This window comes from Eucyclogobius newberryi, unplaced genomic scaffold, assembly GCF_026437365.1.
Source record: "Eucyclogobius newberryi isolate DKJ021-1_F unplaced genomic scaffold, fEucNew1.0.hap1 SCAF_14, whole genome shotgun sequence".
In the NCBI taxonomy this organism is placed as follows: domain Eukaryota; kingdom Metazoa; phylum Chordata; class Actinopteri; order Gobiiformes; family Gobiidae; genus Eucyclogobius; species Eucyclogobius newberryi.
Window position 1 is genome coordinate 5,912,632 of NW_027315768.1, and position 18,997 is coordinate 5,931,628.

The 18,997-nt window shown below is 45.9% G+C and overlaps 1 protein-coding gene across 4 annotated transcripts in view; it reads left to right on the top strand.

Moving 5' to 3' along the window:
• dip2a (disco-interacting protein 2 homolog A) overlaps nt 1–18,997 on the top strand; it is a 127,163-nt gene that overhangs the window by 83,540 nt on the left and 24,626 nt on the right. For 3 of the 4 annotated variants that reach the window (XM_072444229.1, XM_072444232.1, XM_072444231.1), the window contains exons 5-17: nt 89–346; nt 882–1,013; nt 5,091–5,210; nt 7,740–7,937; nt 8,945–9,036; nt 9,502–9,612; nt 11,154–11,277; nt 11,657–11,766; nt 11,841–11,943; nt 13,032–13,096; nt 13,934–14,027; nt 16,636–16,755; nt 17,542–17,656. In XM_072444229.1, the coding sequence (XP_072300330.1) occupies nt 89–346; nt 882–1,013; nt 5,091–5,210; nt 7,740–7,937; nt 8,945–9,036; nt 9,502–9,612; nt 11,154–11,277; nt 11,657–11,766; nt 11,841–11,943; nt 13,032–13,096; nt 13,934–14,027; nt 16,636–16,755; nt 17,542–17,656 (1,642 nt within the window). The remainder of the gene's footprint in view (nt 1–88; nt 347–881; nt 1,014–5,090; nt 5,211–7,739; nt 7,938–8,944; nt 9,037–9,501; nt 9,613–11,153; nt 11,278–11,656; nt 11,767–11,840; nt 11,944–13,031; nt 13,097–13,933; nt 14,028–16,635; nt 16,756–17,541; nt 17,657–18,997) is intronic. The other variant, XM_072444230.1, reaches the window with a different exon arrangement.

Below are 18,997 nucleotides of genomic sequence, written 5' to 3' on the forward strand. Positions count from 1 at the left end.
TAAGCTCTAACATGACTCATGACACGCTTTTCCGGTACTCCTGAAGCGTACCCAATGTCTTCCTGTTCTTGACTCTCCCTCTTCCCAGACACCTCCTCGGCCTCTGAAGACGAGGGCTCTCTCCGCCGCCATGGCCGCCTCACCTCCACTCCGTACCAGGCACTCTCTCACCCCCACCCCACGGTCGAGCACTGGTTTAACCGCGTCATCCAGGGCTCGTCCACCTCGTCCTCGGCCTCCTCCACCTCCTCACACCCGGGCGGCCGGTCCAGCGCCCCCCACAGTGCGCTCAACGCCAACGCCACGGCTGCAGCGCTGGCCGACCTCATGGCACACACACACATAGGTACGTTTTTTGGTGAACTCCACTGACACGTCTGATATCGGTGTTTGTGGAGGTGACATGGTTCCGGAGCTTTCTGAGCCCAGTTTCTAACTAACCTGCAGTTTTCAAGCCGGGATTCATGGACTGAACCGAAACTAAACCAGAATTAAAACAGGACTAAACCAGAACTAAACCAGGACTAAACCAGAACTAAACCAGGACTAATCAGAACCAAACTAGAACTTTCAAAACCCTCCAAATAAGAACATTTGTAATAGAGCTCTACAGCTCCGCCCTGCTGAGGTTCCGGAAATAAGACAGACTTTTTAAAGACACGACTGAGGCTTTATGAGAATTCATGTCAAGTGCACATTGTAAACACGCCAAGGATTAACATTTGAGAGAAGGTTGAAATCTGAACTGGTAAACTATAACAAGAATCCCACGCATTTCAGAACATGTTTGTCAAGCTCTAAACCACCTGATGTTTTGCCGTTTGCAGAGGAGAGGATGTTGAGATTGTACATGTTAAAGTGAACCTGGTGTGCCTCCCCAGAGCCCCCCTCCGCCCCCCCTGATGTGACGGGCCTGTCCGAACGCTCCTCCCTCCACAACGAACGCGCCCAGGTGCTGTCCGTGCGAGGCGTCTCCCGGGGCAACAACCACGTCGTCATGGAGACCGCCGATGGTGAGGCCAAAGAACTTTATTTCCTGGACTTTCAATGTTCTCATTTCTTCCAGCTAATCCAGCAGAATCATTTCAAGAGCAGATGGGGTTCTTCCGCCCTCTGCTGGCTTTTAGTGGAATTGTAAAGTTGGAGTTACTTTTGATTCTGGCAGAGATTCAAATGGTTAAACTGACAGAGTTTGCTCACTCTGGCATTGTAGCGCACTGACCCTTTAGTTGCTATGGTAACAGAGGTTCTATTTCCCGCTGCATAGAAATACAGCATGAGACTGTGATGACTTCACTAATGAGCAAAACAGTCGGCCTTCTGCCCAAAAACACAGAACTCACAGGCTATGAATGAAACGACAAGAACCAACGCAACAACACTGACAATAAACAAAACAGCCACAACAAAGAGCAAAAATGTTCAGGGTTATCAATCATACGACGTCAAAACATTTTGAAATCATTTTTACAAACATCAGGCTTGAATGAAGTGTTTGAGCTTCACTTCAGCACACAGAAGCACAGTATGTCTGTAAACATGTTTTGGCCTCTGCTGTGTTCAGATTGTTTCGTATAAATATTGTTTTGCACTTTTGGTCCACCGTATGTTCATGACCAGGGTCTATCTCGGTTCTCCTGAGCAGGATCCCACCTCAGATCAGGAGAAGGATTTCAGAAGATTTAAGACGTTCCTTCACTTTCATAAGCGCATTAACGAGACACTATTTATGATTTATTTGTTTCTGTATCATCTTTTTGCAGCATCTCATGTGTTTCACTCATGTGGCCTTAGGAGAACTCTGATCCTGTCACTCTGCCCACACCCCTGTCACTCTGCTCACACCCCTGTCACTCTGCTCACACTCCTGTCACTCTGCTCACACCCCTGTCACTCTGCTCACACCCCTGTCACTCTGCTCACACTCCTGTCACTCTGCTCACACCCCTGTCACTCTGCTCACACTCCTGTCACTCTGCTCACACCCCTGTCACTCTGCTCACACTCCTGTCACTCTGCTCACACCCCTGCTCACTCTGCTCACACTCCTGTCACTCTGCTCACACTCCTGTCACTCTGCTCACACCCCTGTCACTCTGCTCACACTCCTGTCACTCTGCTCACACTCCTGTCACTCTGCTCACACCCCTGTCACTCTGCTCACACTCCTGCTCACTCTGCTCACACTCCTGTCACTCTGCTCACACTCCTGTCACTCTGCTCACACCCCTGTCACTCTGCTCACACTCCTGTCACTCTGCTCACACCCCTGTCACTCTGCTCACACCCCTGTCACTCTGCTCACACTCCTGTCACTCTGCTCACACCCCTGTCACTCTGCTCACACTCCTGTCACTCTGCTCACACTCCTGTCACTCTGCTCACACCCCTGTCACTCTGCTCACACTCCTGTCACTCTGCTCACACCCCTGTCACTCTGCTCACACCCCTGTCACTCTGCTCACACCCCTGTCACTCTGCTCACACTCCTGTCACTCTGCTCACACCCCTGTCACTCTGCTCACACTCCTGTCACTCTGCTCACACTCCTGTCACTCTGCTCACACCCCTGTCACTCTGCTCACACTCCTGTCACTCTGCTCACACTCCTGTCACTCTGCTCACACTCCTGCTCACTCTGCTCACACCCCTGTCACTCTGCTCACACCCCTGTCACTCTGCTCACACCCCTGTCACTCTGCTCACACCCCTGTCACTCTGCTCACACTCCTGTCACTCTGCTCACACTCCTGTTACTCTGCTCACACCCCTGTCACTCTGCTCACACTCCTGTCACTCTGCTCACACCCCTGTCACTCTGCTCACACCCCTGTCACTCTGCTCACACTCCTGTCACTCTGCTCACACTCCTGTCACTCTGCTCACACCCCTGTCACTCTGCTCACACTCCTGTCACTCTGCTCACACCCCTGTCACTCTGCTCACACCCCTGTCACTCTGCTCACACCCCTGCTCACTCTGCTCACACTCCTGTCACTCTGCTCACACCCCTGTCACTCTGCTCACACTCCTGTCACTCTGCTCACACTCCTGTCACTCTGCTCACACTCCTGTCACTCTGCTCACACTCCTGTCACTCTGCTCACACCCCTGTCACTCTGCTCACACCCCTGTCACTCTGCTCACACTCCTGCTCACTCTGCTCACACCCCTGTCACTCTGCTCACACCCCTGTCACTCTGCTCACACCCCTGCTCACTCTGCTCACACCCCTGTCACTCTGCTCACACTCCTGTCACTCTGCTCACACTCCTGTCACTCTGCTCACACTCCTGTCACTCTGCTCACACTCCTGCTCACTCTGCTCACACCCCTGTCACTCTGCTCACACCCCTGTCACTCTGCTCACACCCCTGTCACTCTGCTCACACCCCTGTCACTCTGCTCACACCCCTGTCACTCTGCTCACACCCCTGTCACTCTGCTCACACTCCTGTCACTCTGCTCACACTCCTGTTACTCTGCTCACACCCCTGTCACTCTGCTCACACTCCTGTCACTCTGCTCACACCCCTGTCACTCTGCTCACACCCCTGTCACTCTGCTCACACTCCTGTCACTCTGCTCACACTCCTGTCACTCTGCTCACACCCCTGTCACTCTGCTCACACTCCTGTCACTCTGCTCACACCCCTGTCACTCTGCTCACACCCCTGTCACTCTGCTCACACCCCTGCTCACTCTGCTCACACCCCTGTCACTCTGCTCACACTCCTGTCACTCTGCTCACACTCCTGTCACTCTGCTCACACTCCTGTCACTCTGCTCACACTCCTGTCACTCTGCTCACACTCCTGTCACTCTGCTCACACTCCTGTCACTCTGCTCACACCCCTGTCACTCTGCTCACACTCCTGTCACTCTGCTCACACTCCTGTCACTCTGCTCACACCCCTGTCACTCTGCTCACACCCCTGTCACTCTGCTCACACCCCTGTCACTCTGCTCACACTCCTGTCACTCTGCTCACACTCCTGTCACTATTGAGGGCTGAACAAAACTTTAACATTGATTTGGGAATAGTTGTTGCAATAGTTTATAATCAATTACAATAGTGGCAGTTATTTAGGCCGTATAATTAAGAACTAAATCTCAATTACATTCACTTACATTCAACCAAATGTTTTATCTGCTTGATATTACCTCTAAATTGTAAATCTTCTAAAGGTTTGATACTTCTACTACTTTCTCCACCTCTGGCAATAAACGTGACAAAGATGAAAACACTCTTCTATCATTGCTCAGCCCTCCTGCCCTCTCCTCCTTCACTCCTCACACCTGCCCTCTCCTCCTTCACTCCTCACACCTGCCCTCTCCTCCTTCACTCCTGACACCTGCCCTCTCCTCCTTCACTCCTCACATCTGCCCTCTCCTCCTTCACTCCTCACACCTGCCCTCTCCTCCTTCACTCCTCACACCTGCCCTCTCCTCCTTCACTCCTCACACCTGCCCTCTCCTCCTTCACTCCTCACACCTGCCCTCTCCTCCTTCACTCCTCACACCTGCCCTCTCATCCTTCACTCCTCACACCTGCCCTCTCCTCCTTCACTCCTGACACCTGCCCTCTCCTCCTTCACTCCTCACACCTGCCCTCTCCTCCTTCACTCCTCACACCTGCCCTCTCCTCCTTCACTCCTCACACCTGCCCTCTCCTCCTTCACTCCTCACACCTGCCCTCTCCTCCTTCACTCCTCACACTTGCCCTCTCCTCCTTCACTCCTCACACCTGCCCTCTCCTCCTTCACTCCTGACACCTGCCCTCTCCTCCTTCACTCCTCACACCTGCCCTCTCCTCCTTCACTCCTCACACCTGCCCTCTCATCCTTCACTCCTCACACCTGCCCTCTCCTCCTTCACTCCTGACACCTGCCCTCTCCTCCTTCACTCCTCACACCTGCCCTCTCCTCCTTCACTCCTCACACCTGCCCTCTCCTCCTTCACTCCTCACACCTGCCCTCTCCTCCTTCACTCCTCACACCTGCCCTCTCCTCCTTCACTCCTCACACCTGGTCCTGATCCATGTTTGTGTTGATGCCGTGTTGTCCCTCCGCTCCGCTCTCATTGTGTAGGTGTTCCGGTCCACAGTCGCGTCTCCTCCAAAATCCAGCAGCTCCTCAACACTCTGAAGAGACCTAAACGCCCGCCCTTACCCGACTTCTTTGTTGATGATTTTGAGGATCTTTTGGATGGTAAGATGAAAACTAGGATTATAACTAGATGAGAATAAAGTTACACAGTCCCACTCGGTCGAACGGGGGTTGGAAAATCTGCAACAAAACAGTCAAATAAGTCTACTGGTGCAGTGTGGAGCTAAACAATACATTTGACTCAATCATAACGACTTCTAACATCAAAGTTTAGATCAAAATGATCAATGCCCCTATTCAATTCTGGTTCTACATCATCTGCCAATCTCGTTTTAAAGTAGCGGCTTCAGCTAAAGCCGAGAGAAGAGCAAACACTGTCTGATTAGAGCGATTCGTGCATGTTTGAGTCATCTTTATTCTCCTGCATTCAAGACGTCCTTGCTCCCCGTTTTCCCCTTTCCCCCAGACACACCCACTTACTTTGTTCTTTGATTTATTCTTTTCTTAATCAGTGATACACATAGGATTCAGTAGCGTTCTGTGAAATCCTGTTGCTGCTGCTCTTTGTGATCAGCAGCTCTGCATAGGCTCTGTATATTGTGACTTGTTCAAAATATAACATAATGATCTGCGGGTGTCATAGATTATAACTATGTAGCTAAAAAGTACATAGTATTTATACAGGCACAGGATCAGCCTAAACTAAACTGTTAATAAAACATGACAAAATAATACGTTTGACTGTAGATCAGCATCGGTGTGGGAATATTATCATATCAAGTGGCAAAAGAAAACAAAAATACTGGATTGGGACATCACTAATACGTATTGGTGTCGCTAAAAGGACCAGAATGAGTTTGGTTCTAATGAACTTTGAAGACAGAGGAGCACTTCCTGGATTACCTCATCATGTCTCAAGGTCGAACAGAGCCTTTTTGGTGTAACTCTGGACCTTTGGCAAAACCTTTAGTCCCTTTGAACCCTTTGAGTCACAGTGGGAAGGCGAGGGGAGAGTGCCAGGCCCATGCAGCGATCAGGAGGAGCGTTACCGAAACAGAAGGTCCTGTCCCGTCCAAACGTGCGCCCCACGTGGATCTGGGCAGGAGGAGCAGAGCAGAGAATGAACACAGCGGGGATGTGAGAGCTCGAGCTGGGTCTGGAGGTGGAGGAGGTGGAGGAGGGAGGGAGGTGGAGGGAGGTGGAGGGAGGGAGGGAGGGAGGGAGGTGGAGGGAGGTGGAGGAGGGAGGAGGTGGAGGAAGGGAGGGAGGTAGAGGGAGGGAGGGAGGGAGGAGGAGGGAGGAGTGCCATTATTGAACCCTGGACGTGTTTGTTGTGAGAATAATATAGTTTGTGGAGCAAATTCCAAACAAATTATATAGATAAAGGTTCAAAATTGGTGGGAGTTCATTTTGGATAGAAAAGAAGTATGACATCAATTTCAAAAAGTGGGAGTGTGACCCGCTGACAAAAAACTGTAAGGTGTCTAAAATGAGGAAGAATTCAGAGATTGTTTCTTATGAAAATAATGTTGCCCTATTATATTATTGAGCAAAAAGGCCCAATGTTAAGCCAAAACCACGTTCTTGTTTTGCTTTTAGCCTAATCTAAAAGCCTTTAGCTGCAGTGGCTGTTTCCTTCTCCAACCGCACGGTGTCATTAAGTGGTAATCCAGAAAGTGCTCCTCTGTGTTTTTAAAGCCTTCCCTACGCACTAATGTCAAAGTTAGCTGCTACTTTTTGAGCTTTATTTACCCTTCTTCTCAGTAGTATTATAAAGTGTGCACGGTGGAAGGATTAATTAGCCTTGGGAAAGCATGGACAAAGACATAAATCATAATGAAGTAGTTTATTAAGAATGATTCAGGCTTAGTTTGTACTTAATTAAGAAGTTGGAAGTTAGGGTATTGAAGTTGTCACTAAACATGAATCACTCGTAAACTATTACTTCATTATGAATTAAGTCTTAGTTTGAGCTTTATTAGCCTATCAAAGACTCAGTTATAGTTTATTATAACTGACTTATTAACTGTTTGGGGCTGGTTATGTTATTCATTAATCCTAAATCATTCTTTTAAAACTGTTTGTTTATTATGGAGTGTAGTTATTATAAAGTGGCACCAGTTATTCTGATATAAATAAAACGTTTGGACAATGAGTTAAAGTGCCTATGAAAGGTTTATACAACACGTTCCTCTAAAATGTAGTCTATATGATTATGGTTAAGATTTTACCTGAAATTGTTGCAGATTTCCCTCCATTTTGACAATTTTTTGACCTCTTTAATTGTACTTCCTGGTCGGACATGGGCAGCAGATGAAACAGTAGCTTTTATTTGTCAGACTTTCTTCACAAACTGCAACATGACTGATATAAAAGTACTATAAATATTTACCTCAGGGTCTATCCCACCAAACTAAGGATGTATTTTACACTTTAATATCCTTTATGTTCAATGACAACCCTAATTATACATATTGACGTCACGTTCATCCCCATATCATTGTCATGCCAGACCCTAAAGCTGACCTCTTTTTTCACATTACAGCGTCAGGTCCATCCTCACGGGGCCCTCGACGATGCCTGTGTACCTCATTAGGAGTATGACTAAGCGTGCTTGATGTCTCTCTCCAGTCCAGCAGGCGGACCCTGACCAGCCCCGGCCGGAGGGGCAGCAGACGAGCCCGCTGGAGGGAGAGGCGTTGGGGGTGGGCCGCGGCTGGCCTCCTTCTCTGACCGCGGCCCTACACAGATGGGGCACCACGCAGCCCAAAGCCCCCTGTCTGACCGCCCTGGACACAGCGGGCAAGACGGTCTACACCCTGACCTACGGTACGTGCAGAAGGAGCACTTTACATGTGTCGTGCTCAGGGTTAATTATGACAGATTTACAAGAACGATTTGTCTTTTTGGATGTTGATTTCATAAGATAAGTTAAGATATTCCTTTATTGTCCACACATGGGGAAATTTCATCGTTGCAACGCAGGTAGACACAGAAGAAAAGGACAGATAACTTATAGGAAGTTTAAAAATAAAATAACTCTTATAAACAAAACTCTTATGAACAAAAACTCCTATCGACAAAACCTTTCATTTCCTAATAAGGAATGGAGGGGAAAAATAAATAAAGATAAAAGTAAAATAAAATCAAAACAGCTAGCGTAAGACAAGATAATACTAATAATAATGGTAAAATAAACACTTTATTTTCATCAGTTATATGCACACGAATGTGACATTATTGCATGTGAGATTCGATTGTTTCTGTTATTGTGAATCTTTCTTTATAATAGAAAAGTAAAATACATAGAATTCAAAGCATGTACAAATGTCAATTGAAGACATTTCAAATTGGCCTACAGAATATTTGCAAAATGTAATATATATAATACATTTAATATATATAATATTTTTCCACATTGTTTTACCTGACCATGAAATAAGATGGCAGTTTTACTAATGCGATATCTAAAATAAAGTGCTCTGTAAGTGTTTTGTTTTTTTAATTGAATCTTAATAAAATGGTGGTTTGTGTGTAAATAAGCTGTTGATAATGTCATTCACATGAATTATTTTCATCTGAGGCTCTTTGATTAAAATGAACAAAGTTGTTTGATTGGAAACGTGGATGTTGTCCCACTCATCCCTTCAGTTCATTTTGATTTAGTTTTAGTCAGCAAAAATATTCAGACATTTAGTCATCATTTTAGCCTTAGAGAATTACTTCTTATTCAGCTTTTGTTTAGTTTTCAGTAGCCAAAACAGAAGGTTGACAAAGACAGGACATCTTCCAGTCATCAAAGTGACCCTTGGTATTCTTCTGCTGTGTTGGTACAGGTAAGCTGTGGACACGCAGTCAGAAGCTGGCCTACACTCTCCTGAACAAGCTCAGCTCCAGGAACGAGCCCCTGCTGGTGCCTGGGGACCGGGTAAGCAAGAACCAGGGTTAGGAGAGGAACCAGAGCTCACAGCACCCAGGCAGCTGCATGCTGAAGTAAACATGAAAGCAGAGTTCCTGCCCACAATGTGTGAGGCAGAGTGGCATTTAACTATCTGTCTTGCATTTAAGTCGATTTGATCCCTCATTTGTCCATTTGTGGTGCATGCATTTATGTATTTACATGTTCCATTGCTTGTTTACTGTCATACTGGGGAACATTCCAGGAAAGGCAAAAACATCTCTATGGACATAAGTAAGTAGTAGTGATGTAGAGCGCCCTTAAGTAGAAACACTAAGTAGTAGTGTTTACTCTGTTACTTTCTACAACTGGGATGTGGAGCTGTCATTGTCCACGACACAGTGAGGCCTATAATACTGTTACATCATGTGCTGATCACATCACTGTAAAGCTCTTCTGAAAGCATCTCTATAAAGCTGACTGTGCTGTCTACAGGTGGCGCTGGTGTTCCCCAACAGTGACCCGGTCATGTTCATGGTGGCCTTCTACGGCTGCCTCCTCGCAGAGCTCATCCCCGTGCCCATCGAAGTGCCCCTCACCAAGAAGGTAACACAAACCTATAGGAGGCAGCAGACGCACTGTTATGGTGTCAAATGTCAGGGCCTCGGCGCGCGGCCTCCTCGGAGCGCGTCGTCCTCGTCCTCGTCCTGGCGCGCGTTGTCCTCGTCCTGGCGCGCGTTGTCCTCGGCGTTCATCGGCTCCGTAGCTCATTTGTGTGACAGACCTCTCTCTCCTCTGCTGCCTGCTTTGATCCACAGCTCTACGAGCAAACATCTCCTTTTTTATTCACATTTACCTATTTTTGGTCTCCTCTACATTTTTTAAATAATTATGCTTGGTGAGGTTGGCAGATGGAATAAGCAAGGTTTAATAAAGCATACTATGTCTCCTTTTAAAGATTTAGTTTGAAAAATGTTTACAGCAGACTTGGGTTTCATTCTCATCCTTGTATTTATCCAGTTAATGCTGGCCAGCCAAGGGCAGAGTAACAAACATTTGTACTTAAGTAACTTTGAAATATAATGTATCTGTATTGACTAACACTTTGAATGTAAAATCTATTTCGAATCAGATTTATGATTTGAGTTAATATAATAGAGCTACTAAACATTAAATAATGCACTGATTCTGTAATCTCCATAGAATAGACACACATGAGAAAAAGTACATCATATTTGGAGCAGTGCAAGAAACACAAATGTTCAAACCTTAAACATTGCCAGCATAATGCTTTTTTACTCAGAGGAGCCAAAACTTTTACACAAGTAAGTGAGTTGTTGAAGTGTCTCAACTGCGGAACAAGCAAAGGAATCAGACTTCTGTTAAATCCATTTGAAAGAAATGGACAAATGCACAATGTGTAAGGTCAAGGCAAGTTTATACATACACAAGGTGCTTCACAGAACAGGGAAAACATGCATTAAAACCACAAAGACATGACAGAAATCACAAAACATTTTAAGACAAAAAAGAGAAGAGTGCAAAGAATAATCCTTTCAGTCACATGCACAGCTGAACAAAACTGTTTTTAGATTAGATTTGAACATTGCCAGTGTAGAACCTGTCTCACATCTTCAGGAACCAGCAGGAGGCCGGTCCATGTTTAGTCCTGACTCTGGCACCAGCAGGAGGCCGGCCCATGTTTAGTCCTGACTCTGGCACCAGCAGGAGGCCGGTCCATGTTTAGTCCTGACTCTGGCACCAGCAGGAGGCCGGTCCATGTTTAGTCCTGACTCTTGCACCAGCAGGAGGCCGGTCCATGTTTAGTCCTGACTCTGGCACCAGCAGGAGGCCGGTCCATGTTTAGTCCTGACTCTGGCACCAGCAGGAGGTCGGTTCATGAGAGACAGAAACGTTTTGTGTAATGTCCCAAACAAGAAGATAATGATTATATTGCTGCACTTACAGTGTTCCATTTGTGTTTTGTGCATAAAAGACATTAATAGGGAAATAACTGAGTCACTATATGTTGATTTGAACAAAATATCAGAAAGTCAAAGAATGAGATCACATCTGGATCAAGAGTATAATATATTGCAGAACAAATAACTTGAATCCACAGAACATAAAGACTCTTCTGTCCGCAGGACGCGGGCAGCCAGCAGATCGGCTTCTTACTGGGCAGCTGTGGAGTGAGCCTGGCCCTGACCACAGACGCCTGTCAGAAGGGCCTGCCCAAAGCCCAGACCGGGGAGGTGGCCACGTTCAAAGGTTACACTCACTTACTTACGGTTTGGTTAAAAATAATAATAATTTCGAAATAGGTTTTTACTTTTTTACACAATACAATTTACTTATAGATTTGATTTCAAAACCTTTTAGAATATTTATGTGATTTGGATTGAACTGAACTATTGATTTCAGGAAAACCTTAAAATCTAAAACACTAAAAACATGTACAAGAGGCTCCTCCCCTTTGGGGCCAGGACCCCCCTGAAAAAGAGACGCTACATCTCAGTTAAATAAAGGTCAATGAATACATAAAATCAATCAGTCTACATTTAATCTTTTTGTTGTTTTAGAAAAATGAATAAATAAACTGTTTTACTAGTTTGATCTTCTTCTGAGGCTCTGTTGCATGTCATTTCAGGCTGGCCGCGGCTGCTGTGGTTTGTGACTGATGGGAAACACGTGGTGAAGCCTCCTAAAGACTGGCACCCGCCCGTCCGAGAGGCCAACAACGACATCGCCTACATCGAGGTAAGACACGTCTCGCAGAAACTATCACTGAACTCTTAATGTTATAATGCAAACCGTTTTGTTCTCGTGTCCAGTACAAAACCAGTAAAGAAGGCAGCACCATGGGCGTGGGCGTGTCCCAGGCGGCCATGTTGGCTCACTGTCAGTCCCTCAGCCAGGCCTGCAGCTACACAGAAGGTCAGACATACTGTCCCCACACTGTCCCCACACTGTCAGATTTCAGTACTTAATGCCATATTCAATACCATAGTGAGAAATAATACATGTACAGTAAGTCTTTACTATATCTAAATGAATCATTTTAGTGTCTTTAATATGACCTTTTGTAGACCATGTATTGTCTGTAGCTTTAACATTGTTTCTATACATTTCCAAAATAGTCTATTGACAAGTAACTATTTTTAATATTAATCACCAAAGTATTTTGATTGTTTTGTGTATGATAATTAGCTCTATAACTAAACATAATGTGGGTCATGACGTTGGTCCTGTGCGCCCTCTTGTGGTGATATGTGAGACTGCAGTTTGAGGAAGCTGCCTTGTGCACATTTGTGAGCTCTATCAGATCATATTGTGAAGCTACTACCCACAAATGACATTTTGAGCGAAATCAGTCACAGTGTATTGAACTTAAATATATTTTACAGTATGGATATTATATTAGAGATATACATTTGTCCTGTTGCTAAGCTCCATGTGGAAACCTTTTTTTTTTTTATGCATTTTTATGAATCTTTCTGAGCTTGAATTGGGATTATTATATATTTTTTTTCTTCTTAATGAAGGTTAAAACTATGTAACTTGTCTGATGGAGGGTCTGCCACTCGCTCTCCATGGAGACCAGTAGCTCACAAGGTGACCCTGCTCACAAGTATTTTATATATATAATAAGAAAACTTCTAATAAAACAAAATGTTTAATACCATACTGTGGAACATTCCAGGCAAAGCAAATATATCCACGGGCCCCAGTAGATAGAGGATTCCCCATCCGAAAAGTTCCATTGTGTACCTTTAAAGTTGTGTTACTCAAAATAGGTATAAAGGTAAATTCAAATAAAATAATCAAAATAGTTAGACCAAAGCATGTTCTATTACAAAGTTCCAGTTTGGCTTTAAATAGCACCAGACATTTCACCCTGCCAAACCTCTACACTACTTCTCCTTGTCCATCAGGATTACAGAGCCGTGCTGTTGAAGTATTTGATTACAGTACAGATGACACAGACCAGTGCCAAACTGTCAAACTGTGTTCTTCTTTTCCAGGCGAGACCATCACAAACGTCCTGGATTTCAAACGAGAAGCCGGATTATGGCATGGCGTCCTCACTGTGAGTCGTACGGCTAATGCTAAGCTAATGCTAATCACCTGCTTATGTAAAGAGCTAATTCCCAATTATGTAAAAGTATTAGCCACGTTTGACTCAAGCTGAGGGACGTTGCAATCATGTGCTGATCCTAAAATGTGAGGGACTAGTTTCACTAGTACTGATTGAGTCCTAATTTAGACCTGATTGAGTCCTAATTTAGACCTGATTTAGTCCTGATTTAGTCCTGATTTAGACCTGATTTAGTCCTGATTTAGACCTGATTTGATTTAGACCTGATTTAATCCTTATTTAGTCCTGATTTAGACCTGATTGAGTCCTGATTTAGTCCACATTTGGACCTGATTTAGACTTGATTTGGACCTGGTTTAGCCAATCTGTGCATCAACATAAACTTTTACTGTTGTTTTTATCTAAATAATATGACTTACACAAATATTCCTGTTTCAGTCCAAAGTATGTATAAGTAAGTTAAAGTGAGGTCACAATAACACATTTGAAGTGCGATATATTGTTAAGAAAAATACTCCGATAAACTATGTAATGACACAATCAACATAAAGCTAAATAATTCCATTAAACCTTTGTGTACAATTGTTAAAAATACATGAACTGAAACTTAAATCGTTAGTTTGAAATTTCTAATGAATCACAGATATTAATTAGTCAACCCAATCCAATTGAAGTCTAAAAATGAAAAAAATAATACAAAATCCCACATTAGTACAAAGAAAACACATAATGTGTTGTTTCATCTTTCATTTATTGAACGATGAGTGGATATAGCGATTATTGTGACAGAGCTTGTTGATAACTGTGGTGCCGTGTTGTGTTCCTCAGAGTGTGTGGAAGCGGCTTCATGTAGTCAGTATCCCCTACTCCCTGATGAAGGTCAACCCTCTGTCCTGGATCCAGAAGGTCCACGCCTTCAAAGGTACGCCTGCTCACCTCCAGTAGGTCCATAAACTCTGCTGCCATGTGCTCCTGGCCTTAGCCCTGCATAGGACCCAAAATGGACATATAATTTGGGGCAATATTGTAATAGATTATATTTTGGCCTTCAAAATACATATATACGGGAAACTTGACTTTTCTGAGCTTTTAACTATGTAATGACATTGTTCCCTCATCAGAAAGACAGCTGCAGTTGTATTTAGCTTCATTTACACTGTTTTTGTTAATCCTGTAACAAGCTCATCTTCTCTGCTCCTTCTCTCAGCCTCACAGAAACATTGGCTTCTTAATTTCCCACACTTGTGATGTCATAGGCAAAGCTTCAAGCTCTTCTGTGCTGTTTTAAATCCATAAATCACGTTCATTACGACTCCGTGCTTACAATATCATTTCGGGGCAAGCTAGTTTTTGTTTATTTCCCCAGGGTAATTTCCTTTGCTGACAGTAGATGGAGCACTAACACAAATTCTGATAAGGCTAGCCCAAATAAATTGTCTGTTTGCTGTAACCCGACCCAACATTTTTCATTGTCGGTCGGTAGGTAAATTCTTATTTTTTTTACTTTGAAGGCAAAAAAAAAAAGATCAAAATTTTGCCATTTTTGGACTCGGAGTGACCGCCAGGGGTCAGGCTTCAACAGTCCAGGGGTCAGGCTTCAACAGTCCAGGAGTCAGGCTTCAACAGTTCAGGGGTCAGAGGCTTCAACAGTCCAGGGGTCAGGCTTCAACAGTCCAGGGGTCAGGCTTCAACAGTCCAGGGGTCAGGCTTCAACAGTTCAGGGGTCAGAGGCTTCAACAGTCCAGGGGTCGGGCTTCAACAGTCCAGGGGTCAGGCTTCCAACAGTTCAGGGGTCAGGCTTCAACAATTCAGGGGTCAGGCTTCAACAGTCCAGGGGTCAGGCTTCAACAGTCCAGGGGTCAGGCTTCAACAGTTCAGGGGTCGGGCTTCAACAGTCCAGGGGTCGGGCTTCAACAGTCCAGGGGTCGGGCTTCAACAGTCCAGGGGTCGGGCTTCAACAGTCCAGGGGTCAAGCTTCAACAGTCCAGGGGTCAGACTTCAATAGTCCAGGGGTCAGGCTTCAACAGTCCAGGGGTCAGAGGCTTCAACAGTCCAGGGGTCAGGCTTCAACAGTCCAGGGGTCAGGCTTCAACAGTCCAGGGGTCAGGCTTCAACAGTCCAGGAGTCAGACTTCAACAGTCCAGGGGTCGGGCTTCAACAGTCCAGGGGTCGGGCTTCAACAGTTCAGGGGTCAGGCTTCAACAGTCCAGGGGTCAGGCTTCAACAGTCCAGGGGTCAGGCTTCAACAGTCCAGGGGTCAGGCTTCAACAGTCCAGGGGTCAGGCTTCAACAGTCCAGGGGTCAGGCTTCAACAGTTCAGGGGTCGGGCTTCAACAGTCCAGGGGTCGGGCTTCAACAGTCCAGGGGTCAGGCTTCAACAGTCCAGGGGTCGGGCTTCAACAGTCCAGGGGTCAAGCTTCAACAGTCCAGGGGTCAGACTTCAATAGTCCAGGGGTCAGGCTTCAACAGTCCAGGGGTCAGAGGCTTCAACAGTCCAGGGGTCAGGCTTCAACAGTCCAGGGGTCAGGCTTCAACAGTCCAGGGGTCAGGCTTCAACAGTCCAGGGGTCAGACTTCAACAGTCCAGGGGTCGGGCTTCAACAGTCCAGGGGTCAGGCTTCAACAGTCCAGGGGTCAGGCTTCAACAGTCAATGACCCGATCAGGAGACTAAATCTCCCGATTTTAAGATATTTCAATCGACCTTTTATACGTCGTTATCCTTTATTTTGGTAGCGAAGGCGAGCGGGGGGAACATGCGGGGGACACTGGCGCCGCCATGTTTGTTGTGATGACGCTGCTGGCCGTGTTTCCCACCCAGAATGCAAAGCGCAAGTCAAATTGGCGCTGACAGAGCCTAATCAACAAGTAAAAGACAATACAGGATCCCTCCTGCATGAGCTGTACAGAAGCATATGGAAGACGAAAATAAAGACGCATAAGCGTCGCGCAATGCGTTATTTGTCCCTTGGGATGAAATATAGGTTTACCAGCGCTATAAACTTATTCTACACGGCACTGTAGGAAAGACCGGTCGGTGAGTCGTCGAAATAGTTGAAAAATAAAATAATTTGGCGTTTTTTTAACAAAATGCTGAGATTTTTTTTTTCAGTCGGCTAGTTTTATACCGGGTCTGTCGCGTTACGGCAAACCGACTTCTGATGGAAATGAATGTGTGTAATTCAATACATACATTATCTTCATTTCTGCAACATGCCAAAGCAAAAGTACAGGCTAATAACATTACAAATAATACATATATAATGCATTCTCACATATTCTTTAAATGTTTTAAGTACATAAAGTACATTTAAACTTTATATCTAAACATGTAAGACAGATCACTTTTACGTACACTACATAAACCACAGTATGAATAAGCTTAAGGTCAGGAGGACTCTGTAGCTGGAGGATTATTACCACCACACAGCAAGCCCTGGGTAGTCTGGGAGTTGAACCCATGACCTTCCTGCTTTGAGGCACTCTAGCCACTCTGCCACAGTATTGGTTGTGACCCTCTCCCTTGTGTCCAGCGTGTGTGGCGGTGGTGAAGTCCCGGGACATGCACTGGTCCCTGCTGGCCCAGAGAGAGCAGAGAGACCTGAGTCTGAGCTGTCTGAGGATGCTCATCGTGGCAGACGGAGCCAACCCCTGTGAGTCTCTGCACTTTAGCACATACTAGACCTGGTCCTAGTTTAGACCTAGTCCTAGGTTAGACCTGGTCCTAGTTCAGGCCTGGTCCTAGTTCAGGCCTGGTCCTAGTTTAGACCTGGTCTTAGTTTAGACCTGGTCCTAGTTCAGGCCTGGTCCTAGTTCAGGCCTGGTCCTAGTTTAGACCTGGTCCTAGTTCAGACCTGGTCCTAGTTTAGACCTGGCCCTAGTTTAGACCTGGTCCTAGTTTAGACCTGGTCCTAGTTTAGACCTGGCCCTAGTTTAGGCCTGGTCCTAGTTTAGAGCTGGTCCTAGTTTAGAGCTGGTCCTAGTTTAGACCTGGTCCTAGTTTAGGCCTGGTCCTAGTTTAGGCCTGGTCCTAGTTTAGACCTGGTCCTTGTTTAGACCTGGCCCTAGTTTAGACCTGGTCCTAGTTTAGACCTGGTCCTAGTTTAGGCCTGGTCCTAGTTTAGACCTGGTCCTAGTTTAGGCCTGGTCCTAGTTTAGAGCTAGTCCTAGTTTAGACCTGGTCCTAGTTTAGGCCTGGTCCTGGTTTAGACCTGGTCCTAGTTTAGAGCTGATTTAGACCTGATTTAGACCTGATTTAGACCTGGTTTAGACCTGGTTTAGTCTTGGTTTGGTCCTAGTTTAGGCCTGGTCCTAGTTTAGAGCTAGTCCTAGTTTAGACCTGGTCCTAGTTTAGGCCTGGTCCTGGTTTAGACCTGGTCCTGGTTTAGTCTTGGTTTGGTCCTGTCTTTGCTCAGTAAACAGGATGTCTCTGTCCACAGGGTCCATCTCCTCGTGTGATGCTTTCGTAAACGTCTTCCAGAATCGCGGGCTCAGGCCGGAGGTGATCTGCCCCTGTGCCGGCTCCTCTGAGGCCCTCACCGTCGCCATCCGCAGGTAAAACTCATCCATTATTACATTCATGTTCCAGCTTCCTGATACAACATTTGAGTACTTTTTATCATTTGTAGGGTCTCAAACTACATGTATTCAGTTTATGATTAAGGGAGATTTCTTAGCAGAAACGAGACAAGACGGGGCACCAGGGTAAAACCCAAAGAGCTAAGAAACGGTCCTTAATCGCGCTCGTTAAAAAGGTCTGAAGGGTGTTTCACGATTCAGGGACTTACACATAGTCTATTCAAACAAACAATAGTCAATAACTCCGGAGCAGAAATGCGCACAGGTAAATCACAGGTGATGTTATATCAGATTTAACAGCAGATTTCATGCAGATAATGTTAAACCAGGGTTTTGCCTTTGATAACCAAACGTGTCTATGCTAATCTATATCAAAAAGAGGGAAAGTGAGAAGCTAAAGGGGGGAGGAACAGCTGAGCTCTACCCAAATCACGCCACAAAAGGAACCGCACACTGAACTCGGCTTACGGTTCTGTAGAGATTCGGTCCGGCTGGTCCTTGTCCGAGGACGAGGTCCGTGGCAAGGCGTCGCGTGGAGCGGTGTGGCGGCGAAGGTTCGTGAAGCGGGCGGCGGTCGTGGAGCGAGGAGTCGCGTGGAGCGGTGTGCTGCGACGTCCTTGAAGCGGCGGCAACGGAGGCGATGTCCGGTTGTTCCTTAGCGGTAGAACGCTTTGGCGGCGTGTTAGCTCCTCACGCGGCCTTTACTCAGATGAGGACGTAGCGCTGATCCACATAAACGGCGTAGATTACTTCAAAAAGAAAAGAAACGAAGTAGCAAAGAAAGTCTCTGTCCGGTTTAGCGCTTAAGCTTAATTCCAGGTAGTTCCAGGTGGTTTCAGGTGGTTTCAGGTGGTTTCAGAGTCCAGGGCTGGCATGGCCTTGTCGACCACGTGACGGACGGATTTTGTTGAGACAAAGGAAAAGTGAAAGCTCGTCCGTGGAGACGGCTTCCAAGAGAAAAAGACAAAGGCTTGAACACAAAGGGGATGAGAAGAGAAGAGAGCGTTTCTAGCTTGGAGCGTCCTTTTGATACCTGGCCCGCAGGGCATGCTGGGAGCGAAAGGGGCGGGCGCTACAGCGAAAACTTCCTGGCCGAGAAAATAAAACTGGAGTAACGTAAATAATAATGGCAAAAACATTGAACCCTGTTTTAACATTTACACGTTGAACACTTTTGGGCAGTTTGTACACATTATTTCTTGAGGTAGATACATTTTACATCTTCTTTCACCTGTGATGGGCACTTGAGTTAAAGCATTGGGAATATAAACCTTAAACAGTGGAAAAATACGTAACACAAGGTGAAACATGCGGTGT